Raw genomic sequence first — 27,865 nt, forward strand, 5'->3', positions numbered from 1 at the left:
TTGCTGCATAACATTTAGAGAAGGTTGTGTAAATTATGGATGAATAATTTCAGAAACGATGTTTAATAGAGGAGAGGAGGGGGTTATGGAATAGTCATGGAATATGGAATACCTAAGATTTAGCTCTGTCTTTCATGCAGCCTTCACATGGAAATACACAGGATTAAAGGATTTCACCATTAACACCTCATTACCATTAGTTATAGATTGTGCTGAAAATGATTTTGTGAATTATTATGTAAAACCAGTAGGGTTGTTTTTAAAAAAATATAAATTTTAGTCCATAATACATATACTCTCTTCTCTATATATAGGCAAAGCATTTAGGTATTATATTTGAAATTAATTATTGCCACAACAAGCATTGTTGCTTCTAGTAAAATAGAAGAGAATAATTTTTAAAATTGGTCTTAGATTAAGGTCCTTGAAAATTTTGTTGAGGTACTTGAAAAGTCCTGGAAAGTCCTTGAATTTCAATCTCATCATAGAGTGGGAACCCTGTAAATGAAGAACTTCTTGCAGAGGTAAATACTTTTAGATGACTGTAGATTTTATTAAAACAGTGCTATTCAGAAAGTTATTATTTTATGATTATTATTATTATTTTGTATTCTTTACATTCTATTTTGTCCTTACCAAACAAAAAATTATGTATTGTTCGTGGGAAAGATATTTATTTTTAAACTAACAATTTGTGAAGATCGATAGTTACAACTCATTAAAAATTTCGCTTTATCAGTAATGTGTGCCGCCTTTAAAATTTCTAATTCAAACTTATACTTCCTTTAAGTTTTGTCACATGTAATACATAAAGTTTGCAAGATTTAGTACAGAATTTAATAATGCATGGTTTAAGCCGTCCTATCCAAAACTGTCTTAAACTGTCCAAAACTTTTTTATTCAAATTATGTCACAATTTTAAGAAAAATATTGGGGAAAATAAAAGCTTAATTTTTGAACTAGAAGCAAAATGAAGAGAAGTTCTTGCTTTATTTAAAAAGTTTATTATTATTTTAAATATTGCATTATTTATCCTTATGCAAAAACATAATTTATCAGTATTAAAAGCATATTTAAAATATAATGTATTCACTTTTGTTGTTCAATGAATTGTAGAGCTTCAAAAGTTATAAATGTTTTCCTATTATGTTATATTATTTTCCTTTAATAAGTTAAAGCAAAGTGTTTAAAAAGTATAAAATATTTATTAATAAATGTAATTATTATGTGTACAATGGTTACACAAATAGAATTTTTAGCCTTTTACCAATGTTCAAGGTTTTGGACAGTAAAGCCCATATGTCCTGTCCAAAACTAGTTTTGGACGACCTAAACTCCAACCCTGTAGTAATAATGTAATTGAGTGATGTCTGCTGTCATTCCAATTTATTAAAATAAAAATAAATTTTTGCTGAGAGTAAAAATATGCATTGCTTAAATATATGCATGTAAATTATGCATGATGTATATTTTGCATTAGTAAAAATATGCATGATGTCTTGAGCAGTGAAATTTATGATTAATTATGTAGAATTGTTTTCATTTAAACGCTTAGCTCATTTAGAGTTACGTTACAATCAATCTCTTTAAATAAAAAAAATTAAGATATTTTTTTATTCATATCATAAATTAATCCATTTTATTTTAAATCTTTATAGAATTAAACATAGCTAATGCAATATTGACATTGAAATGATATTTACTTCATGAAAACACTAAAACTATGTACTAAAAAATTAAAATGAACTTAAAATAAGCAAAATTTTATTGAAAATAACAAACAGACAAACAATATATGCATTGTATTTAAAGCTGAAATTTGATTTTCACATTTATTCCTAAATCCCTTCAAAACAATTCATCAAAGAAAAAAAAGATGTTGACTGGGAATTTTTCAAAGTTCTTAGTGATGCATCAGTTACTGAACTTTTTGATATTACTATTACTTTTTGTCCTACAGCATCAGCACTTTGGTTTTCTTGGATTGTATTAGAATTAGATAGTATTAGAAGTAAGATAATTTTCATCGATATTTACATTATCATAAAAGTTGGAAAAATTTCATTTTGAAAAAAAAAAATTTTATCAGGCTTTTTCACTCAAAAAGCAGGTTAGTTGCATCAATTTGTATTACTAAACATTCAACAAAGTTGAGTTCTTTGTTAAAGTTCAACAAAGTTGAACCTTAGTAGTCGCAAACCAAAAAATGAGTCCGCTGTTCAAGGACGGTTATAAAAAAAGTGAAATATAGTTTAAGTAATTATAAATAATGTTTCCAAAAATTCTTCTTAGGATTAAGATTTATATGCATATTTTTTTACTTCCCTAAATGTAAGTGCTTATATTACTTTCAATTTTGACTTACACGTATCAAAACTTTACTCGTAGCCCAAAAAATATTGCTAGTGAAATCTTTATTTTATTTCTCCAATGTTGGCAGGTTCGCAAATAGAATCTCCCAAACTGGCTGTAAAATTTATAGACTTACCATCAAGCTTAAAATTTTTATTACATGTCTTACTCACTGTTCATATCTTTTTTCTTTTTTTTGTTGTCCATTTTGTAAAATTCTATTTTAGACAGGAAGAATTTATATTCGAAATCTCTGCTATACTATACTGTAACAAAAGCTGATATCGAACCTTTTTGTAAAATATGGTAAGTGGGATATTGATTTATCCATTAAAGTTTATGTTCTGCCCTATAAATAGCCCCATGTATTCTGAATCATTACTGATCATAGGTCCAATTGCTGAGCTTCATATGCCAATTGATTTCAATACAAGAAAGTCTAAAGGTTTTGCTTTTGTGACATTTATGTTTACCGAACATGCAGTGAAGACCTTCTCAGAGTTGGATGGTACAATATTTCATGTAATTTATACATTAGAAAGAATGTTTAGTAATATTTCTGTTTTTACATGCAGCTAAAGTAAAAATTGCCCTCTTCTTAAATATTTATTAAAATGAAAAGTAACAATTCTGTTACTGGTGTCAAGTTCATTATTCCTCCGAGCATCAATTGTAATCATTTTTGTTTTCTTTATGGAAGTACAAGTTATTTGTGCGTATAAATTGGAATAAAAAAGTTTGGTTAGCTTTGAATAGGGAATCTGTGCACCTGGAAAGTAATGGTTTTCGGTATTGAACAAAATTTGTCATGATTTTAAGTAATTTTCTTTAAAAAATCATGTTGAGTCACGGGTTTAGGTCGTCTAAAAATCAAGTTTTTAAAATGGAATTTACCCTCTTGCCCAATTTCACAGTAAAATTTAAAATGTTTTTATCCTGTTCTTTAAAAATTATGGTCTTCTTTCAAAAAATGAAAGAAAGAACATCATTTCTAGAGCGAATTATCTTTTACGCTCCTGTAATTTCAGATTTTTTTTATTTTATGAATTTGAAATTCTAGCTTAGGCTTTTTATATTACACCTAATTTTAAGAAGATATAAAACAGCTTTAAATAAGTACATATATCAGACAGTATTTAGTTATTTGCTTTTGTATTTTTTTCCAGCTGTTTTATTACTTCAACTCTTCTACTCTGTTTTTTAAGTTTAAAATCTATAAATATGAAGATGCAAAGTATAGCAGTTTTGGTTATCATTTCAATTAATGTTATTATAATGATTTTTTTAAATTTATTGTTTTGTTTTTGTCAGAGAAAATAGTAACTTCGTTAAGTCATGGAAAGTAATAAAAAGTCATGAATTTGAAATTTTAAAATGTAGCAGATACTCTGTATTTAGTACTTTTTATGTGTAGCTGAAGTAAAAATAGCCATCTTAAATATTTATTAAAATGAAAAGTAACTATTCTGTTACTGGTCAAGTTCATTGTTCCTCCGAGCATCAATTATAATAATTTTTGGTTTGTTTATGGTAATGCAGTTTCTTATAAATTTGTACGAATAAATTGGAATAAAAAAAAAGTTTGGTTAGCTTTGAAACCAATAAAATTTAAATCACTATGGTCACTCTGTTTAGGATTTATTTTCTGAATAATAGTTAGATATACCAGTTCTTGATGTAATGTAATGTTTAATTTTCTAGTTATTTTCTTATATTTGTCATAATTTGCTGCTTAATCTTTTTATTGTATTTGTTTACACTATATGTTTTAATTATGCATTCCTAAGTTATAAATGTATTAGTCAATATTCCTATTATTAGAGTTCACACTCTCCTTATATCTTCTTCAAAAATTCAATCGTTAATAAAATACTTTTTAATTCAACCACTCAAGTTCAAATACATTTTTACTTTTAGTGGATGATGTTAATACAATTTTTTCAAATATTAATTCCTTCATTAAATAGGGATGAGCGAATAACCAAATGGATTTTTCTAATTGGTTAAGCGTTAGTCACTGTTTTAAATTCAATTAATGATAACATTAGCTATAATTTCTAACTTTTAGCTCTATTTGAGCAAAAAAAAAAGTTTATTGCACTCAATTGAGTATTTAATTATTTTATATTCTCTGTGTCAGATATATTCAATAAAAAACATTAAGTGGTAGCATTTTTTTCCCAAATATTAATTCATTAGTTAAATTTAATTCATTAATTTTAGTTTTATATGGGAGAAAATTTTTTTAATTATTTAATAAAAGGTAACTAAAATAAAAATTTTCTTTGTTGAACTAAGTAGGAATTGATTTTAATATTTTTTTTATATTACTTTCTTTTCAATAAAACCTATATATTTTTACAAATACAGCTTTGTTGTTTAATTTAGCCCACAACATATTATTATATAGTTGCTCACTACCGAAAACTGGTTTTGTATTCCTAATTTATTGTATTTTGTTTCATTATCTGATATGTCTTTTTAAATTTTCAGGGTTGACTCCTTCACTTAATACCCACCAGAGCGAAAAAAGAATTTGAATCCAATGAAAGTGGTTTGTAAATTATTTTAATTAATGTGTCTTTCCTCTTGTGACAATTAATGAAAATTCTGTAGAAGATAATAAAATTCTAAAAGCAACAATTCTCTGCATTAATTTTACAATCTCTTAAGCAAACCAAAATTGTTACATTTATTAGATTTTATTTCTAATGCTCCTGATGATTTTTAATTTTTTCTGTATTTAATAATATAAATACTTATGTGCATATTCTTGTGTTTTAAACTATTCTTATTTAAAAATTATTTTAAAACATTAATATTGAGCTGCTCCAGATATACATTGCATGTTTAGTAGTTGAATGGAATGATATGTGAAAGCTATGTAACAAATTCTATATAATCCAAAGTCTCATGTTTCTAGGTTTACAATATCTTATTCTGCATTTTAAAAATAAATTAGATAAATTCAAATTCTATACAGTCCAAAGCCCAGGGTTGCCACAGGTGACTAAAATGTGACTATTTTTGGCCTGAAGTGACTATGGCAACTTTCTTTGCCTGAAAAGGCAAGCAAGAAAGCAACTATTTTTAAGAAAAGGAAACTACTGGGAGACTTTTCTGTACTCTTAGCTATGTTTTTTAGCATAAATTGGGTTGACAACCTACAGCCCTGACACAATGAGTATTTTTTTCTCAAAAAAAAATTTTGAATTGCAAATTTGAGTCATCACTTTTTAATGCGTTCAATTTGAGAGTCTATTTTAATTGTGAATCTATTCTGTTTCTGTTTAATTGTGAATCTACAAAATTCTGCATGTTCTAAAAAAAAAAAAAAATTCATATGATTTTANCACGTCTCTGATCCATAGATAATGGTTGGTCTTATTATAGTTTTATAAACCTAAAGCTTTGTTTTTCTCGTTATTACTGAAAGTTATATATATATATCTGCTAAATAAATTACAGATAATAGGTAAGAAAATTTAGAAAAAGTTTTTTTTTTTTAATGAAAATGTTTTTTTTAATGGATTTTAGTAATTAAAAGTATTTTATTTTCTTCAAATATACTTATTTTTTTTTATACAAAAATTTAGTGCTAGAACACTAACGTTTATATAAATATTGTCATATTTGCCACCCACCCACTTCACCAAATGGATCATGGAATTATGACAATTTTGTCATTTAATAAAATTTTAGTTATACAGTAGAGAACCAATTATCCGGGATGCTCGGGACCATCGCTATCCCCGGTTTTCTGGATCGACCAACAAGTGTCGTTAATCGATGTTTCATCTAACCCGAATTACAAGGTAAAAAGTGTAACACATTTATTTTATAGTAAGAGAAAAAAGAAAAGTACTCCTGAATTTTAAAAAAAAAATGGTAGAAAAATAACATCTAGAAGAATAAAAAAAAATTGCAAGTTTAGACAATAAAAATAAGTTTAAAAAATACAAAATTCTCATATTTATTTTTTTTAAAATAATTACAATTCCTAAACTAACTAATATAAACAAAACCAATGATTAAATAACGCAATATATTTCATGCATAATTATAACTAACTAACTCCCTGGCATTACAGTCCATGTTGGACCATGGCCTCACTAACAGTTTTCCTCCAAAGTCGCCTGTTTATAGCTCTTTGTTTCCAGTTTCGGACTTTCAGAGTCTTAAGGTCTTTTTCCACCTCGTCAAACCATCTTTTGACCGGCCTTCCGATTTTCCTTTGACCCTGGCGCTGCCCCTTGAATATCTTCTTAGTGCCTCTGTTTTCCTCCAGTCTCTCAAGGTGTCCTAGCCATTGAATTCTCTTTGCTTTCACAAAATTGATTATATCTCTTTCTTTAAATAGTCTTGCAATTTCAAAATTGTATCGCCTCCTCCACTGATCACCCTCTTTGACAGGTCCAAAAATAGTTCTAAGAATTTTTCTTTCCGAGGTAATCAGCATTTTTTCTTGTTTCTGGTTTGGAGTTCACGTCTCTGATCCATAGATAATGGTTGGTCTTATTATAGTTTTATAAACCTAAAGCTTTGTTTTTCTCGTTATTACTGAAAGTTGAAAAACATGAAACTTTCAAAAAATGTCCACACTTTTGGCCACCACTGTTTATTGTTCATACACATATTTAACAGATCATTAAGGGGTTAAATGTGATAAATTAGATTGCTGGTAAACTGTTTTAATGTTTGTCATAATATTTATTTCAATAATATTTTTTCACATTATTATAAATATTTGTTTCAATACCTTTCATCACTCAGATAAAACATAAAATATAGTCTAACATAGTCTAACTTTTACCTATCTGGGGTAGAGGAAGTTTTTCCAATTCTGACTTCAAAATTTCCTGTTTCCATAACCCTGGTTAATTCACTTAAACGTGCATTTTGATATTTTAATTTTTTTTTCTTTGAAATTTACCCTGACCTTAATTTTTTTGAAGAGTTTTTTTGCGGCAGAATCTTGCCATGAAATCCAGTGCAAATTCCACAGTTTTTTGGTAAGTGATAATTTTACAGCAAGTGCTAATTGCACACAATAAATTGCATGGGGGTACAGAGTACAAAACACTGTGTACCAGTGCTCAATGATGCCACAATTCATGCCACATCAGTTGCTATTCTGTTCTAAATTTTTGTGATGTGCAGGGTATCTATCTGCTCACCTGGAAAGTCATGAGAAATCATGGAAAGTTATAAATTTCGGTATTGAACAAAATTTGTCATGAAATTTCAGGATTTTAACTATTTTTTTAAACAAATTATGAAAAGTCATGGATTTAGGAAGCCGAAAAATCTAATTTTTAAAATGGAATTTCCCATTTTAATTCCACATTTTATATTTTATTAAAATATAAAATGTTTTTATCATGTTCTTTTAAAATTATAGTGTTCTTTAAAAAAATGAAAGAAAAAACATCATTTCTGGAGCAAATTATCTTTTAAATTTCTGTGATTTCAGAATTTTTGTTTCTATTTTTGTTTTGTTTTGTTTTTTTTTTCAAAATGAGGAGTATTTCTTTCCTTTCTGATGAACAAAAAAAGTATCTTGAAGTTAATTCTGCAGAAAAGAAGAAAAAAAATTATTTGCTTTTGTATTTTTTTTTCAGCTATTTTATTGCTTGAACTCTTTCTTTACTCTATTTTTTAAATTTAAAATCTATAAATATGAAGATGCCGAGTATAACAGTTTTGATTATATCTATTATTTCAATTAATGTTATTATAATGCTTTTTTATATTTATTGTTGTGTTTTTGTCAGAGAAAATAGCAACAAATTCTTGGAATTAGTCATTAATTTGAAAATATTAAATGTAGCAAATACTGTATCATGTTAATATTTGTCAGTGTTAAATGCAAAATGATGTATGTATGCTCAAATAATTATAGGATAGAAGCAGGGGATGGTTTGAAATATTGAAGGGTCTGCAACACAGAATTGCTATGGCATTTACATCACGAATCTTCTTTTTGGAATGCTCTTATACCTTTTATAAGAAGATGACCAGCTTCACTTCAAACACTCAAAAGAGTAAGAAGCATTTTTTATTTTATTTTTGTAATGGCTGAAAATTTAACATTGTTATTGAATTTGAGGAGAAGAAAAACTATTAAAGCGCTGCCAACTCTTCTGCATTGTGTGGAAGTTTCCTGCCTTCTGCACTGAGATCAAAATCTTCTGTATTTTAAAATTGTACATTAAAATTTTGTACCATCTTTAAACTACGTAGGAATGCACATACATGAGTGGGAATTGTCTCTCTTGCCTCGCAAGTATTTTAAAAAAATTTGAAAAATGATTATAAGTTCGATATAAGGATCACTAAGAAACATAGTTGTGGATAAATAGACTTCTTTGTAGCTAGTAATGGGATTAATAATTAAAAGTTTAAAATGTATACCAAAAGTTGTAAATCCAGCAAATTAAAAAACAAAATCTAGCAGTACGCTTGACTTTTTGAAAAATAGGAGTTGGACGGTATACACTATATTACAAAATAAAATTCTAAGTGACATTTTATTGAAGTTGCGTAGAAAGTAATGTTAAGTCTTTACATTGACATTAGAAAGTAAAGTTTATGCCTTACCTTTATTTCCTATCCTGCAGCTTCCAATTGACAAAATTTTTGTAAATACCTGACATAAATTTTAACTATTCGGTTCACAGCCTTTATTCTCTTGGCATATTAATTTGCTATGATAAGATAAACTTTTAATGGTTCACTGTTAGTTGCCAAATACACTTGGAATTTCTTCAATTCTGTAAAAACTCTTAGGTTGTCAATTAGTGCCTTCTTCCTCTTTGATTTTCAAAATTTAAAGATCACTAATTATAAATTAAATTATTATTCAGTTAGGTAAGACTTAAATAAGTTCTCTCCCTGAAAAATCTCAATTTCACTGAAAGTGTAGCTTAGAACTGTTCTTACACTAAGTTCTTCAATTGAAAGAAGAGTTGAATTTCAACTCTTGAAATAGGCTATATATTTTGATGCAATAAACTTTTCAAAGTTTTTTTTATGCTNTTGAAATAAGCTTTTCAAACTTATTTCTATTTCAATCCTTAATTTTACTTAGTTTAAAAAGCCTTAACGCTTTTATATAAAATATTATTTAATAGTTTAAATACTAAGTTATTGTTAAACATGAGGATGTTATATGCACCATGTTATGTGCTTTAAATGTTCACTATTTGTGCAAAAATACCTTTCTATTTTTAAAAATAACCTAGAACAATTTTTGTTATTACATTTTAGGGCGTCAGATTATTGTTAACAATAAACTATAATTATCGGAACTAAAAATTATCGGAATAGCAGTCACATCTAATCACTTTATTACGAAATATGAATTATGTGATTTAGACTATGTAAAAGTTACTAATCATTACATGATTAAAACTATTAATTTGCCATGTGTAAGTAAACAGCATTTTGTTTCAAAAATATTTCATAAAATCATTAAAAAATGCTTTAGAATGTTTGCAAATTATTTTGAGGATAGATAAATATGTTTAAAGCACTTAATCTTTTTTTTTTCTTCGTTAAAATATTTGTTCTATTTCAATTGTTGCGTTTTAACATTCATTTTTCCTTTTTCTTAAATTCATTTTCACAAGTAAAATATACCTTATCTAGTGTTTCATTATAGTGCAAATTAGTGAAGCTAAAAAATATTCCATTTTTAATATTTATTCTTAGATTTTATCCTTTGTGTTAATAGATTAAGCAGAGCATGTTTTTAATGGCTCATCTCGTCAAAATAAAGATTAACTGTATTCTGAATCATTTAGCATAAGGCTGTTTGCTCAAGATCAACTCATTATAGTCAAAATTTACCACAATCACACAATTTTCTCTGTGTCTTATCCCTTTATCTTATCCTGACTGTAAAAAAACCCTTTTTTATAGTATCTCATAGTTACCAACTCTATTGGATTTTTCCAGTTTTTCCTGGTCTACTGGTTTAATAAAAATTCTCCTGTTTTTTTTCACCTTTTAGAAAATTCCATAAAATTGAGTAAGTTTCGTAAAAAATCCAATTGAAATAGATATTTTGCACATATTCTTGCTTGCTTGAATATTAAAATAAGTATTATATATAATAAAGGTAGCCTCATATATTAAAATCAGTTTAAACTGTTTTTGACCTAAAATTTTTAGTTTATTTTTATTTAAAAACTCCCTTTTTAAATTAATTAAAAAATATTTTAACTACTTTTGATGAATTAAATGCCTCTTACTGTTCAAAATTGTATGTGAACATACATAGCATTCTAAGTTCCTCTAATGTCAATCCTAGCTAGACAATATTGCATTCTTTCTATTTTGATAACTATAAAAATCTCTAAAATTCCCTATGCGTAAAGTATTTAGTACATTATGCCACAATTATCATGAAATTTATATTTTGTAAAATCTATTGGATTTTTTCCTATCCATGTTGGCAACTATGGTATCTATATTAAAGCTTCCTAGTATTGTTGTAGTCTACTGAACAAAGTATTTGAAAATTTTGAGCAAATTTTAGTATCGGGGGCTAAATTTGCCCTTGTGGCCATTTTCCAAATTTCAGGATAATACATTCAATCATTCTTGAATTATGAGAGAGACAAACACTCAGACAGGCAGGTAAACTCTTCCTTTTATTATTATAGATAATACAAAGTATACCCCTTTTTAAAAGAACTCATACCTGCCAAGTCTCCTGTTACTCCTGTATTTTACGACTATTTCCTGTTTACCTGTATATTCTCGAATTTCCCCACATTTATTGAAGATTTTTTTTTTAAAATGCTGGATAAAATATCCATTGATGGCAAAAATACTTCTCTTATTCATCAACAGAGGGTGCTAATGCCAGTACTGCAGTATGTTGAGTGTTAATTGCTTAACTTGAGCTGTGATGGCTCAAGGGATATAGCGTTCATCTTCTAAGGTAATTAAGGGGTAGGGTAAGGTTCTGAGGTAAACCCAGCTTTCAATCCGAGCGATGACTGGTTGATACGTATTCAGCATCTGGCTGGCACCGACCACAGTTCTGACGTGAAATATCCTCAGTGGTAAACGGATCATGGATTAGATTCCCCTTCCCTGATGGGAGGTTCTCATGGTCTTCCTCTCCATCTAACTAAAATGTGGGTTAATTGCATCAAAAAGCCCTCCTTAAAGGCAAATTTCTCCCACTACTTGATTCACGTGTCCCCTTGTCTTCTGGATTAGGTACAAAATTATATGGCTACAAGGTTGAACATCACTAGTCGTTAACCCAAAATTGGATCAGTTAGTAAAATCTTTGTTATTTTATTTCTTCCATGTTGGCAGGTATGAGAACTGTCTTAAGGACCTAACTAACATATAAGCCAAGGAGGGCGAACCAATGGCATGCGTGCCATTTATGGCATCCGAAACAATATTTTGGGCACCCCACCGATCACAAAGTTCACTATGAAGCATATTAAAAATTAAATTAAAATTCACAAAAAACAAACAGAAAAAAACAAAAACAATTATTAACAAAAGAATTAACAATTAATGCCAAAAAAAAACAATTAATAACTATAAAAAACAATCTAACAATAAATGACTAGCAAAAAAAAAATTAACAGTCCTGCTTAAGCTAACATCTTTCAACCTAATATGAGTTATTTGTCATCTAATCTGCAATAACAGAAGTCACACCATGGGTGCAAATCTTCCATCCCCAGGACGGATTTTCGTCTTTCAAAAATGTCCGCGGACGGAAGTAAGACGGAAACAAGACTGACTCGAAGACGGAAATCGGAATTTTTTTCTTTTCTGTCCTTAAAAATATTTTTTAGTTCTACGTTATTGGTCTACTTTCTTATGTTCTGTTGTTACTTTATCAAAAGACAGACGAATAAATATTTTTTGTACAGTATTTAAACTTGATGTATTATGGTAAAGCTTTCTTGGATAGTTTGCATGTGTCGAGGGGGTATTGTGCATGTTAGATATTTCAGTCAAAAAATTTTCAGTCTTGGCCTTTTTTCCAACTTGCACCCATGAGTCACACTGATGTTACTTTAAGTTGAATTACGCGTATAACTGAGACATTGCAAAATGTATTTTTTTTCCATACTGAATAAAGAGTTTTGAGTTGACGACACTGTTTTGTATTATTATTTTCCCAATAATCACGAAGTCAAAATTATTTGACGGCACGTCTATGACCTCATTAAACAATTTTTTAGAAAAACTGGCACGTTGGTGTATAAAGGTTTGCCACCCCTGTTATAAGCTATAAGCTTCCTAACACATTAGCTATTATATTGCTTAAATTCAAGCATGCATTACTTATTCCTTAACATGCAAATTTATTATTTAAACATATTTTTTATATGAAGTGTTTTCTTTTTAAAGGGTACAAAATTGAGCAGTGAAGAAGTAGATTTATGTCATCCCTCACCGTTTTCCCCATTTTGGAGATGATTTCCTTTCTTGTGGATTATCAGTGCAGCATTTATTGGATAGTATCATCCAATTTTTGAGTGGAGTGTTTTCACATTGTAATTTTGTCTTCAAGCAAGGAAAGTTCCAGACAATTTTATTTCCCATCTAAAGAAATCTATTTTTCACATCCAAACTAATTATCCAAATAATCCAAGTAAATTTCTATGTTTAAATTCCCATTTAACTTTTATTTTATGTATAAATAGAAAGCGAAATTTTATTAGAATTACTATCTGATTAGTTGAAGCTATTTTAAGATGAATTTTTTTTTTCTTTAAATAAATTTTAGCTTAAACTAGAAATTTGTGCATGTTAATATAAGTATCAATTTAAGTTCTTATCATTTCTTTAAATCATCTCAATATTTTTTTGTATGATGTTAGAAAAGATATAAATTCACCAATTATTACTATCATTCTCATTGTTTAACAAATCTTTTAACATTGCTTGCCTTTATTTGTTAAAATTAACTGAAATTTATTTATTTTAGTGTTTGAAAAGTTATTGCTTAAATTAAAATTTAGTTAAATATGATAGTTTGTTACGTTTTTACTTCAAAAAATCTCATTTGTGTTTATGGAGAACAGTTGCTCTATGTAGTTATTAAATTGTTCTTTTTATTATACAGTTATTAATTGATGAATAACATCCCTGTGTTTTATTCAAATTCTTCTTTTTATATTTTATAAGCAGTATAGACAGGTAAATTGCAATTTATTTTGGAATATCTTTTTATGTGTTTTACTCTAATCATGTCTTTTCATAGAATCTCATTTTATTTTTTAAGAAAGATTGTATTTTAGTAGATTGAAATGCGATTTTAGTAACTATTTTGATTTTGTTTATTCTCTGAATTCAACTTGTTTGTATATCTTTGTATTTACATATTTTTGTTAACCGTTTTTCGAATGTGTTATGTTTGCCGTTAGTATTTATTTTTAATCTTATTCAAATTTGTTATAGTAGACTAGTCAATTACTAGTCATGAAAAAGTTATTGAAGTTGTATGCGTTATAATTAGGGTTGCAAGTTTGTCAGGGAGTGAATTTTCATGCTTATTTCCATGATTTATTACTCTTTAATCCAGAAATTTTTTGAAGTGCTGTGATTTGTGCAAAAATTGTTTAAACAGAGAAGTTTTTTCACCTTATTCTAATTCAACTACACTAATTCTGACAAAAATTACTACTACTCTGCAGCTTTAAAATTGATAATTTTTTATTGATGAAATGTTTAAGAAGTTTAAGAAAATAAATCAATAGCGATTTCACATGAAAATAGTTCAGAGATAGTCCAAATCCTATTAAGTAAGGTGATCTTACTATCTTTTCAATTATAAATTAAAAAGAGCAACATGCCTTCCAAATAGTGCAATAAGCTCTAACTTTACCAGAAATCAGTTGAAATGACAATTAACTGAGTGGGGGGTAACACAGGCTATATGGCCAGGACTGTGAAATTTATAAAACTTTGCATTAAAAAACGTATAGAAATGTTAGCAAAAAAATATTTGATGAACAGAAAAGCATATCAAGAATAATTTAACAATTTGCAATATTTCTATGAAATTCTGTTTATATAAATAAATTTAACATTACATAAAATTAAATTAAATCAAAAAAAAAATTCTGCTCTTTTACATGCTTGTACTCAGAAATTTCTAAATTTTATGTGAAATTTGACGACAANTTAGCTCGAGCTATATAATCGTTTACGGCTTCTGAATCCAGCATTTCTAAGCTCTTAAGTTCGGCACCCGCATCAATCTTTCTATCTTCCTCAAGCCCAGTGTAGGTAGTTTTAATTCTTGTCCACAAAGCTTTTGCATTCTTTTCTTCTGCATATTGCAAAGCCTGTTCGTCTGATAGTGACAATATCAAGTATGATACGGCATCTTGGTTAGTAGTTTCCCAAACTTGCAATTTACCAGGGTCAGTTGGAGCTTCCTCTGTCAATGCCGACATTAGTCTCTTGAGGTTCAAAACCGCTTCCATTTTCATGGCCCAAAGATGATAATTAGTTCCAGTCAACTTCCGAATTCCAAAAACTAAGTCCTTCTCCATGATGATGGTAAACCACGCTCTGCTACCACTGTTGTTTGGTTGAATAACACAGAGGCTAATGCCGGCAAATAAAGTATTTATTAAAACATAATATGAGGAAACAATAGTTCGCACACACAGTGCTACACATCTGAATCAACCAACAACTAGCCAGCTTCTTCAACAAATATATATCTATTTCCCCTTTCGGGAAGTCGTTGTATTACATCACGCAACTCGCGCAACTTATTTGAGAAGGAGAGGAAAAATGAGATTTTATTTGCATATTAACAACAAAATTGATAATTTTTTATTGATGAAATGTTTAAGAAAATAAATCAATAGCGATTTCACATGAAAATAGTTCAGAGATAGTCCAAATCTTATTAAGTAAGGTGATCTTACTATCTTTTCAATTATAAATTAAAAAGAGCAACATGCCTTCCAAATAGTGCAATAAGCTCTAACTTTACCAGAAATCAGTTGAAATGACAATTAACTGAGTGGGGGGTAACACAGGCTATATGGCCAGGACTGTGAAATTTATAAAACTTTGCATTAAAAAACGTATAGAAATGTTAGCAAAAAAATATTTGATGAACAGAAAAGCATATCAAGAATAATTTAACAATTTGCAATATTTCTATGAAATTCTGTTTATATAAATAAATTTAACATTACATAAAATTAAATTAAATCAAAAAAAAAATTCTGCTCTTTTACATGCTTGTACTCAGAAATTTCTAAATTTTATGTGAAATTTGACGACAAACTTGCAACCCTAGTTATGATCAATTTAAAAACACATATAATTCATTGTTAAATGATCAAAAGAAATTCTTTAAGAATTCGTAAATTAATTTTTCAGCAAACTGGTTTTTGTGTTTTGCGTGTCATGTTGTTCTATTTGTTTATTAAAAGTTTAAAAAACTCATTGTAAATTATTGACAAATATATTTCATTTATATGCAAAATACTGTAAAACCTTAATTATTCAACGCCTCATCTATTCAGTTATCCAACACCTCTTTCAACGCTTGTTAAACTGTATTAGTCTAGCTGATGTATTGTTTCTTTATGATCATTAAACTCATTAATTACTACCATGATCATAATTCTGAAAAACTCCTAGGAAATGACCCAAAAAAATTGAGAATGACTTCTTTTTCATGATATTGTGTCATAAGATTATTTTATTAATGACAGAAAAAAAAAACACGAGTAAGACAGACATAAGATTATTCAAAGTTTCTAAACTTTAGAAGAGAGAAAATGCTATATTAAATATTGATTTTTTAAAATAATATTTCTACATTATTTTGCTATTTTACTCTAATATGATTTTATTCTCCTTAATCCATATCTGCTACCAACTCTCCTGGATTTTGGCCAGTTTCTCCTGGTCTACTGGTTTAATAAAAATTTTCCTAGTTTTTGTACATTTTTAGAAAATTGCCTAAAATTGAGTAAGTTTCCTAAAAGAAATCCCTATTGAAATACCATTTTTGCACTGATTACTGCTTGCTTGAATATTTAAATATGTATTACTGAAAAATTATGAAGCAAACCTCGTTTATAATAATCAATTTAAAACTTTTTTTTGTATTAAAATGTACTGTTATTTTATTTATTTAACAGTACATTTTTAGTACTGTTAGGTACAGGCATTTAATTCATCAAAGATAATTAGATTTTTAATTATCTTTGATGAATTAAATGCCTACTACTATTCAAAATTATGTGTAAACATAATACATAGCATCTATCCTAGTTGGGCATTTCCATTGCAATCCTAGTTGGGCAATATTGCAGTGTTTCTATTTTGATGTTAAAATTCCCTATGTGTAAAATATTTAGTACATAAAGCAACAATTATCATGAAATGTATGTTATTTCATAAAATCTACTGGATTTTTTCCTATCCATGTTGGCAGCTCTGTTAATCATGATTTATTTTTAAAAAAAACTTTTGTTAAACTCATTTTGTAGATAAAGTAAAGAAGAAGAAAAACTTTAAACAAGTATCTAAATAATTTAAATATTTGCTTTTTGTGAAAAATAGTTTCACATGCTTTTTTATTATTTGAATTGATAGGTATTTTCAAATATTTTGTTTTTTTCCTACTCCCATGCCTGGTAAGGGATTCTATTATCATTGTTAATTGCTTTGAGTAATTTTACTCACATTTATAAAATTGATATAAAAAGGTCAAAAAAGGATTTCAATTTTCCAACACACACCCTTAGTCCCCCGGTGTGATGTATAATTAGGGTTCTACTCTAATATTATTTTTCATTGCATTTTGAAGTGTCTTCCCATTATATTTCAAAAGTTATTTTGTTTTTGCCAAAAATATGTGAAAATAATTTTATTTCTTGGTTGTTAAGTTTTATTAAAATAATGACTGTTCCTAATCTGATTCTAATTTATTAGTGAAATTTTGGAGTTGAATAGTTTAAAAAAAGTAAAAATTGTTTTAAAAATTATTCTATTAAAACTATCATGATAATCAGAGTTTATAACATATCTAATTTTTAAAATTTTCCAATTAGTTAATATGTGTCTTTTAAAGGGATCCTTTAGTAGGTAAAGAAAATTTACTTAAACTTTCCTTTTTATATATATTACATTAAAATGAATGAAAAAGTACCGTTATATATTAATTCCAATTAAAATCTGCTCAATTACTAGCCTTAATGCAATCGTAAGGCATTTTATTTAAATATTTGCAATGAATGTGTGGCAAAAAATTGTGTACTTAATTTTTAAAGATAATGATAAAGATTGTCAGAGTCTGTAGAAATTTTGCTAAAAACTTGTTATGTGTTTTACTCTTTTGCAAACATCTTTATCACGTACTTAATTTTTAACAAATTTTTTATAACAATTGTTTTTGACAGTTACATAAAAAAGTGCAGGTCTTAGTATTTATTTTTAATTGACAAAGTATATATTATTTTTATTTATTTTTGGTGCCATTGCATTAATTAAACTAAATACAAACACTATTTAACCATAAAACATTTTTTAAGGTTAATTATTTTGTGTGCAAAATGTATTCAATGAATATTTAACCAACTATGAGGTATTTTTGGAGATAAATTTTATTATATAAGGTACGCTTAATGTTTAATAACATTTACTGCCAAGTTATTTTATTTCAGTTGTGTGATCATTTATTAAGATTGTGTGATCTTATGTTTTTTATTATTTTCCATATTTATTAATGCTTTTTATTTAAGTTCTGGCTTACTTATGTTATGATTTGTGTCTGAATAATAAGTAAAAGAAAAAGAATTATGCTCAATTTTTTTTAAATTTTAATTTAAATATATATTAATATTGAAGATAAAATATGACGGTCTCAAAATATTACTATGTTTAAAGCTTTATAAATCTTGTAGTTAATGTAACATATTTCTGAAAATAAGCTTGATAAAGCTTATTTTGTACATTAAAGGTTAATTTTCAAAAAAATCATACCCAATTAGAAGTTTACATTTTAACAGTTTTTTATTTGTTTTTAATTAGTGTTTCATACTAACATGTTTATTTGTACGTAGATTTCATGTTTGTAATGTTTTAACCAGTTATTTAAAAAAAATAATAATAATGTTTTATCATATTTGTTAATGTAAAACTGTAGTGTTGTTGTAGCAATACTTCACAAATAGGGATAAATCATAATTGGTTATTGTGAATTATTTCTATAAAGGTGCAGATGACTTACTTGACACAACAGAATTTAAGGAATATTAAAATACTTTTTAAATAATCGATTTTATGTATAAATATACCTGGTGATCTTGTATTTTGTGTGACGCATAAAAAAGTTCTACTTTCGATATTATTTTTGAGTTTTATAAAAATTTCAAAAAATGTCTTTATTTCATTTGATTCCAAAAAAAAAACTTAAAATACAAGCCTGCTAACTCTTTTATTAAAAGTAATCATTCATTATATCATTTATTATTATAGTAATCATTTATTTTATGTTATATAATAGTTATCATTTATTAAAAATTATTATTTAGTAATCTTTATTATTATTAATGATAATATTGTTACAAAAGTAATATATTTCTCATAATATTTTTCAGTTTGTTTTAGTTTAACATTTCTGTTTATTTTCTCTTACTAAACTTTAATTAAATTACTTATTAAAATGTTCAATATTGAATTTCTGAATGTTTAAAGGTACTGAAGCATAACACAAAGAATTTAATTTTACATGCCTGATTTTAGCAATGTACTGCCCGTTATGAATGTACACATTTTCGAGGAGTACATTTAAATTAAATCTGCCTTATTTGCAATCTCAGTCTTGTGTATTTTTGTTGATTTGTTTTGTCCTAAATTTGATTTATTAAGTAGGAAACTGAACTTATTATGGAATTATTATAGCTTTTGTAATTTTATTTTCCTGTGTTGTGTGTTTAAATCCTTTTTTTTTTCTTTTCAAATTTATTTCAACTTATGTAAATAAGAGAATGGGGAAAAAAACTTAAATGTTGCTATTTGATTAAAATATATTTTTAACTTATATATAAAATTTATTAAAGAATTGTATCCAGAAATAATAATCTGACCTCATGAGCAATTTTCTCAATTGTATTAATTTAAATTATTGCTTTTTTCTTTCATTTTAAAAAAAAATATATGATTTTGCTTTATTTTATAAAGATGAGGTTTTTTATTGATCTCTTTTTTTATTGAAAGTGCTTCTTTAATATATTACAGGAAAATCTTTAATATATTACAGGAAGTCTTGGTAAAAGTCATGTTTCAACTGACCTTTTTATTATGAAGTCTTTTTTAGGAAAATAATTTTTTACAAAATGCAGTTAAACTTGTCATTGATAAAAATTATTTATCTACAGTCAATTTGTAATATTTCAAGTCTAAAATGACCAAGAAAAACAAATTGGTCTTTCAGAAGGTTTGGGCTTTCAAACATTAATTTTTCATTTTTATTTATTTTTCTTCACGGAGAATTGATTCTTCAAAGGCGAAAAAAAATTCTCAAACAAGAATTTTTTTTTTTTTTTTGGTTTAAAATTACCCTTAATATTGTCTTCTTTTTTTTTAAGTTACTATGGCTTTTTCAAAATATTTTTGGAAAATTAAGTTTATATATTGTTAAAACGTTTTTTGTTAATAATTTGAATTTATACAATTCATGAATAAAATATAATAGCTTATGTTCTAAAAAATAATCAAAATTTATTGAAATAGTTATAATTTATGAAACTAAATTTCAGTTGCATTTCATAAACTTAGGAAATCCTAAGTAATTATCAAATTGACTTATGAAGTTATTTATTATATTTAACATAACAGAAAATGTTACTGTTGATTTTTTTACAGGAAACTTTAACTAAATATTGAATTGCGAATAAAAAATTTTATTTTATTATTATATAATTTTATTTTATTATTATTTTATAAACATGTATTAAAATGAGTCCTTTTGAAGATGTTGCAGTTCGATAGTTTTACACAATGTCTTCATTTAGTAGTGTTTTTTTCTACTCTCAAAATCCGTTAAAACATCAAATAATAAATAAAAAAATCTTTTTTTTTCTGACGAAATATTACCATATATAGATAAAATATATTCTAGAATTCTAGAAAAGTCTTAAGAATTTTATTTTTGAAATTTCATGAACTCGATGATAAAAAAAAAGTTTGAAAAAACAAAGGTTTACAAAATCATTTGCTCTAAAGATTACACCTTTACTGATCTCTAAACAAAAAAATTTTTTAAATATGTTTTGCATATTGGCTTATAAATTATTTTACATGAGCAGTTTATTAACAATGTAAAATATAAAAGCTGAATTAATCATATTTCTTATTGAAAATGCATATTAACTAAATCCTCAAGGATTTATGCATTATCAAGACTTCATGTATTTAACAGAGCAACCAGATTGTTAAATGAAATCATTGATATGAACAAAAGGTTCCATTTTAGTGCAAGTTTTTTTCCCCGTCATTTCTGTGGTGTTTCTAGTTTAAGAAGATGTAAAATTTATGAAAAGTTCCATTTATCTCTTTTGATGTCGTGTCGTAATATATGTCGCACGGTAATATAATACCTGGTCCAATATAAATATTAAGGGGAGATAAAAGGCCATGTTGCAATGCAAAATATTGACTTGCGAATTTCATCATTTTAACGCTATTTAGCACACTCATATATATATATATATACATAGTAACCTATAGGGCAGCAACATTGTGTAGCCTATAATTATTTCCTCTGGTANGATTTATGCATTATCAAGACTTCATGTATCTAACAGAGCAACCAGATTGTTAAATGAAATCATTGATATGAACAAAAGGTTCCATTTTAGTGCAAGTTTTTTTCCCCATCATTTCTATGGTGTTTCTAGTTTAAGAAGATGTAAAATTTATGAAAAGTTCCATTTATCTCTTTTGATGTTGTGTCGTAATATTTGTCGCACGGTAATATAATACCTGGTCCAATATAAATATTAAGGGTTGATAAAGGACCATGTTGCAATGCAAAATATTGACTTCGAATTTCATCATTTTAACGCTATTTAACACACTCTTATATATATATATATACTTACGTAGTAACCTATAGGGCAACATTGTGTACCCCTAATAAGCCTATAATTATTACCTCTGGTAGGGTACACTATTACCCATAATTTTTAACCGAAGGGAACTCCTGTATCGCGTATTTGGAGAAATTTACCTTCGTGGAGAATTTTTTAATGCAACTAACCCTCATTGGTGTGTCATGAAGAGGAAAAGTTCCCACGGTTAGCCTGACAAGTAGGGGGCCAATGATCCTTCTACCACTGAGGATATTTCACGTCAGCACTGTAGTCGGTGCGAGCCGGGTGCGGAATTTGTATCGACTAGTCACAGTTGGGATTCGAACCAGGTTCACAATATTGGACGGCAAACGTGCACATTTTCCCCTAAAAATGTGCACGTGCATTATCAGAAAACGCGTTTATGTTTTGGAGATTTCACGAATTTATGCTTAAAGAGCCGCGATGGCTCAGGGGATAGAGCGTTCGTCTTCCAATGAGGCGAACCGGATTCGAATCCCGCATCCGGCTTGTACCGACCACAATGCTGGCGTGAAATATCTTCAGTAATAGACGGATTATGGCAGAGATGCCAACTTGCTCCGGACAGCAAATATATATTTTAAAGTGGTAGTTTATCAATTGTGATTCTTGGTTTAATAAATTCAATTTAGTAGATTTTTATCCACCACTATTTCTAAACAATTCGTGGGCTTATATAATTCATATTTTCTGGTACATAGGTCATGCTATACATTTTAAAAAGCAAGCTTAATAGTCAAATATTTGCAAAATTTACTTTGTAGTTATTTACCGTTTTTTTTTTAAAAAAATTATTTTGGCATGTCCGGAGCAGTTGGCATCTCTGTCATGTGTTAGAGCCCCTTTGTCATCTGGCTAACAGTGGGAGGTTCTCGTGGTCTTCCTCTCCATGTAACGCAAATGCGTGTTAGCTCCATCGAAAAGTCCAAGGTTGCTAAAAATTACAAGGTTGCGGAGTTGAACATTAGAAGTCGTCAATCCATAAAATTGGGTTCACTGTTCAACGACGGTTATGAAATAAAATTTAAGCTTGCACAAAAAACTCCGGCTCTGAACCACCGCGAAATAAGGCCGTTGAGTTCTCCAAAGTCTTTAAACAACGTCACAAGCAGTAACTGATTAACCGACAATTTTAAATTGAACAATAGCTTCGTTTGTCCGTCGGTTATGCTATATCATTGTGTAAATAATATTGTATTTATACATGTACAGTACCGAAATGTAAAAGTTATTGTAAGAATGGGCCTAATGTTTTTGATTACAAATTCCCCGTTAATAAGGAGTTAATACAAAAATGGAATCATTCAATTCTCTCGTATGCCTGTTAAGGAAGAGGGGTCCTTGTTTTCCAAAAGCGCCATCTATGGCCAAGAATTCTGTCACACCCGTTTATAGGGCGGACCCATTCATTCATACACGGATCGCAATTTTGACCTAAAGCAGAGAACGATCCATCTCCAGTTCTGTACCCTCAGAGGTATAATTTGTTATGAGAACATGGAGGATTTTGTGACCCGGCAGATTTAACGTGCATCAGTCACCATTTACTACACGGGGAGTCTTCGGCCGGCGGAGTTCGAACTCTCGGACATGGGCCCTCCCGACCAGGCTATCCTGGCCTAATGAAGAGTGCTTAAACCAAGTTTTTCATGAAAATTGGCATCAGATGAAACCGGCAAAGAAAATATCCCCATTTTAAACTTTTCAAAAAAGGAAAGATTAGATTTTAATTACCAACTATTTTAGGTGATAAAAAAATTGCTGATCAGAAAATTTGGATACTTTCACACATTCTTCTTCGATTTAATGCTTACATTTAAAGAGTCGGAAATAGCTCAATTCTAAAAAAAAAAATTCGACATGAAGTCTTTTCATCTTGCGATTTCAGACCCGCTGAAACGTATTAAGTCCTTACAATATGAATTAAACTTACATTTTTTAAAAGAGTTTCAGCGGCACTAAGTAAAAATCGCCTTTTTTCGTCATTTTAAAGCTCTGGTCCCTGGAGTATTCAGTCATAAGATCTTCATATAAATTGATAAGATTTTCCGTTACACTCTTCTAATTTTTTTTATAGTTTTAATTAAGGAAATAAGAATTTCAATTAAGGAATTAGTACTTTTGCAAGGACCTGAGTTCGTGGAATAATCAAAAGAAATGCTAACTATTCGCTGTTTTAATAGAATTGTATTTCGAGGATATANCAAAGGTTAGCGCTGATTTCCAGCTGACGGCGTCCTGTCCTAAGAAACCAGACCTTTTACATTTAAAGAGTCGGAAATAGCTCAATTCTAAAAAAAAATTCGACATGAAGTCTTTTCATCTTGCGATTTCAGACCCGCTAAAACGTATTAAGTCCTAACAATATGAATTAAACTCACATTTTTTAAAAGAGTTTCAGCGCCACTAAGTAAAAATCGCCTTTTTTCGTCATTTAAAGCTCTGGTCCCTGGAGTATTCAGTCATAAGATCTTCATATAAATTGATAAGATTTTCCGTTACACTCTTCTCTAATTTTTTTTTATAGTTTTAATTAAGGAAATAAGAATTTAAATTAAGGAATTAGTACTTTTGCAATGACCTGCGTTCGTGGAATAATCAAAAGAAATGCTAACTATTCGCTGTTTTAATAGAATTGTATTTCGAGGATATAAAGCAGCTCAGAAAACTTCATTGTTAGTGTGAATACTTTTGTCAGTAGAAAATTCTCTTGGTCGAGATTGCTTAGCGTAATAGAGAATTTATATAGCTAGAATATTACGTTCGTGTAATAATGGAAATCTAAGATTAAAATTTAATAATGGTTTTGACAAGGTTTTTTCCCAGCCCTTCAGCATTTGGAAAACTAGAATTCCGAAGTTGATTTTATTCAGTAAATTTTGTTCTATTGAATCTAGTCTCAAAATGCTACTAAACACTTTTTTTTTTTCATTTTGAAAGTTTAAAAAATGCTCTTAAAAAACTTTATTAATCTAATTTTTAATTACAAAAACTGTTTAAATTTGGCATAAAGAGCTTTCAATGAATAAAAAGAATTACATAAAATAACGGAATTGAGTTTGATAACATACTAGTTCACAATGAGAAAATTTTTTAAACCGAAGCAGATCCGACACCGGTATTCCTTATATATATATATTTTCAAGCTCTTTAATTACAAGTAAAAATATATTTTGAGTTCTAAAAACAATTCAATAGTTACTGAAAAATCGGTACTTTATACTAAAATATAAAACACAAATACAAAATATTCAGTAATATTTCAAAAATTAGATTTTATAAATTGCCTGTAATATCGGAAAATTAGGATTCATATTTCATAATGGTTTTAAAAAGATCTCTGCCCTCCACCTAAAGCAAGTAAGGGAACCATTTGAGCAGTTAATTTAATTCTTTACATTTTGTTCTATTGTCACGAAATTTCTCAAATTTTTTTTTAAAATTAAATTTTAAATAACTTTATTAGTCTAATCTTTAAATACAAAAACTTTTTAAATTTAGAAACTAGGTGTAAAAGAACTTTCAATGAGTAAAAAGAATTATATAAAATAACGGAACTTAGTTTGTTAACCTATCAATACACAGTTCCTTAACCTTTGACGCAGATGAGCCAGTTTCCCTTTTATATGTTTTTAACACTTTAATTGCAAGTAAAAATATGTTTCGGTATAATAAATCATAAAATCAGTTTACTAAAAAATCTTAAATAATCTGAAATATATAATCCCAAAAGTAATTTTAATTTTTTTTTATTTTTAATCAAAAATTTAATAATTGATTTTGTTAATTAAGGAAACTTCAATGATGAATTACTATTTCTTAGATGTGATTAATTTCTAATAAGTGTAAATTTAGAAGTGAGCCGCTTTACAAGAATTTTACCCTCACAGCAACAAAAAGAAGAAGGAAAAAAAACACATTAAAATTATCTATTTCATAACCATAAATAATCAAAATGCTAAATATCTATATATATATTTCTCTTACACGGTGACAAAAAAAAGCCTCATTACAACTCCTCGAATGGCAACGCTAGAAAATCGACCAATGATTGCCGCTAAAAATGTCACATGCCACATCTAGCTGAGGTAGTTCCACCGCTTTTAAAAACGGAAGCTGAAATAACCTTAAGCTAGGCAGAAGTGAGTAGTCTTTGTCGATAGATCTCTATTTTAGTATTTTGTCGAAAGCGCTTTTTTTTTACGAATTTATTTGACGATTTTTGATTTATATCACGAATTTATTTGTTTTATTATTGTTATTAGTTATTCATTGAAAAATGAGTCTCAGTCGTGCTGTTACGCTTTAAGATTTTATACTATAGCACATTTCTAATAGGTTTAACGAATTACATGTCATTTATTTGAATTCAAATTTATTTTAATGACTTAGTATTTACTAAAAAGATGCAATTTTTATTTTTATTTTTTTTAAATTTTGTTATATGGATTTGAATGATTGTTTTGAATTATTAGAATTTTGTGCATTTGCAATGTACCTAAGTTAGTAGCGAGCGAAACGAGATTGGTTTGCGAAGCAAACCATGCAAGATTGCGTAGCAATTTTCGGGGGTTGGCGAGCAGGGGGAGCAGCCCACTAGTATTTAATATTTGTTTTGACTTTTATACTTTTTAATGAAAAATAAAAGAGTTGAGAACTAACATTAACTTTATTGGAAGTGTGTACACTTTAGTTAGTAAATTACTTATCATAATGAAGAATTTATATTACTAAAATATTACGCTCTAGTAATAATGGAAAATTAAAATTGAAATTTAATAAAGGTTTCGACAAAGTCTCTTCCCAACCCTTCATCATTTTGAAAATTAGAATTCTGAAGAAACTAAGCGAACCATTTGAACAGTTGATTTCATTTAGTAAATTTTGTTCCATTTAACCTTTTCATAAAATTTAAAGTTTTTGATTTTGAAAGTTTTAAAAATACTTTAAAATTTAAGAAACTTTATTAGTCTAATCTTTAAATACAAAAACTTTTTAAATTTGTTAACTTGGTTCAAAAGAGCTGTCAATGAATAAAAAGAATTAGATGAAATAACGGAATTTAGTTTGTTGACCAACTAATACACAGTGAAAAACATTCTTTAACTTTTGATGTCTTTTATATATTTTTCCATTTCCATCATTACAAGTAAAAATATATTTTGGTATTTTTAATTCTAAAAATAGATTTATAGTTACGAAAAAATCTTAGATTATCGGTACTTGATACTAAAATAAAAAATCCAAATAAAAAATTTTGTCATATTTTAAAAATTTGATTTCGTACATTACATAAATTTAAATGATGAATAACTGTCTCTTAGATCTAATTAACTGCAAATGAAAGTAAATTTATAAATGAAAGCGAGCCGCGGTTTAAAAATTTCCTCTTTACAGGAGCAAAAAGTGCTGTGTCATTCTGTATTTTATAATAAAAAATTTAAATGCTTAATATATTTTCATTCGTTTTGAACTTAATACAATTAAAAGGTATGAAATATATATAACATAATTTTTTGACACAGTTTTCCACTGTTGTCGGCGCACTTACATTGGCCGGAAAATCACGCGGTAGGATCTAGTTTTCCTCACTCATTTCCATATTGTTATCAGCATAAAAAGTCAAAATTTTTCTATAAATATGTCTGTATTCCAAATTCAAAAGATATTTTTCTCTACTGCTATTATTACGCTTTTGATTCAAATTCAAGAGTTTAAAACTATGAGAATCATTTTCTTTTATTATTATAACGAAATTCTGGACTACATTTTAAAGTAAAGTTTATTAATAAAGTGTATTCTTATTAAGAGTTTTATAATTATTTTTCTGCAAACATTTATATATTGTTATAAATACCGTTAGAGGATTCTTTAAATTATTTAGAACTTAACCATCAGCTTCATGCACAATGTGATGCAAGCAAAAATGGTACTTAACATATCTGCCCGTTTGGTAAGCAAAAATATTAAATAATGATCGTGAACTCAAATTCGTTTGAGCAATAAAATGTTTGAACGATGTAAATGTTAGTTTAAAAAATGATTACTTGGAGAAATTACTTCTGTTCACCTATAGATATAAATATTTATAATACTAATAGATAATATTTGGACATGGAAATGGAGGCACAAGCTTAAGCAAACGGAATTACTTTTAGTACATATGTAAATGAATAATTTTAACTTTAGAATAAGAACTGTTTTCTGTCAATAAATAACAATTATTGCGAAGCAACCATAGGGGTTGGTGAGCGGCAGCGAAAGAAGGATTGGCCCCCTTCTATTTAATAGAAATTGTGCTTCAAGGAACATAATCTGGATCTCAAGAGTATGAAGGAAAACAAATGTATATCAGATAGAAGCACTTG

The 27,865-nt window shown here is 27.7% G+C and overlaps 1 protein-coding gene across 1 annotated transcript in view; it reads left to right on the forward strand.

Annotated features, from left to right (window-relative positions):
• LOC107445794 (uncharacterized) overlaps positions 1-14,362 on the forward strand; it is a 33,989-nt gene extending 19,627 nt beyond the window's left edge. Inside the window, exons 9-11 of the mRNA XM_071177036.1 lie at positions 4,846-4,906; positions 8,255-8,396; positions 12,748-14,362. Of these exons, the coding sequence (XP_071033137.1) occupies positions 4,846-4,851 (6 nt within the window). The 3' untranslated portion in view covers positions 4,852-4,906; positions 8,255-8,396; positions 12,748-14,362. The remainder of the gene's footprint in view (positions 1-4,845; positions 4,907-8,254; positions 8,397-12,747) is intronic.
• Positions 14,363-27,865: the final 13,503 nt, after the last annotated feature.

The sequence above is a fragment of the Parasteatoda tepidariorum genome, chromosome 2, assembly GCF_043381705.1.
Source record: "Parasteatoda tepidariorum isolate YZ-2023 chromosome 2, CAS_Ptep_4.0, whole genome shotgun sequence".
NCBI lineage: Eukaryota > Metazoa > Arthropoda > Arachnida > Araneae > Theridiidae > Parasteatoda > Parasteatoda tepidariorum.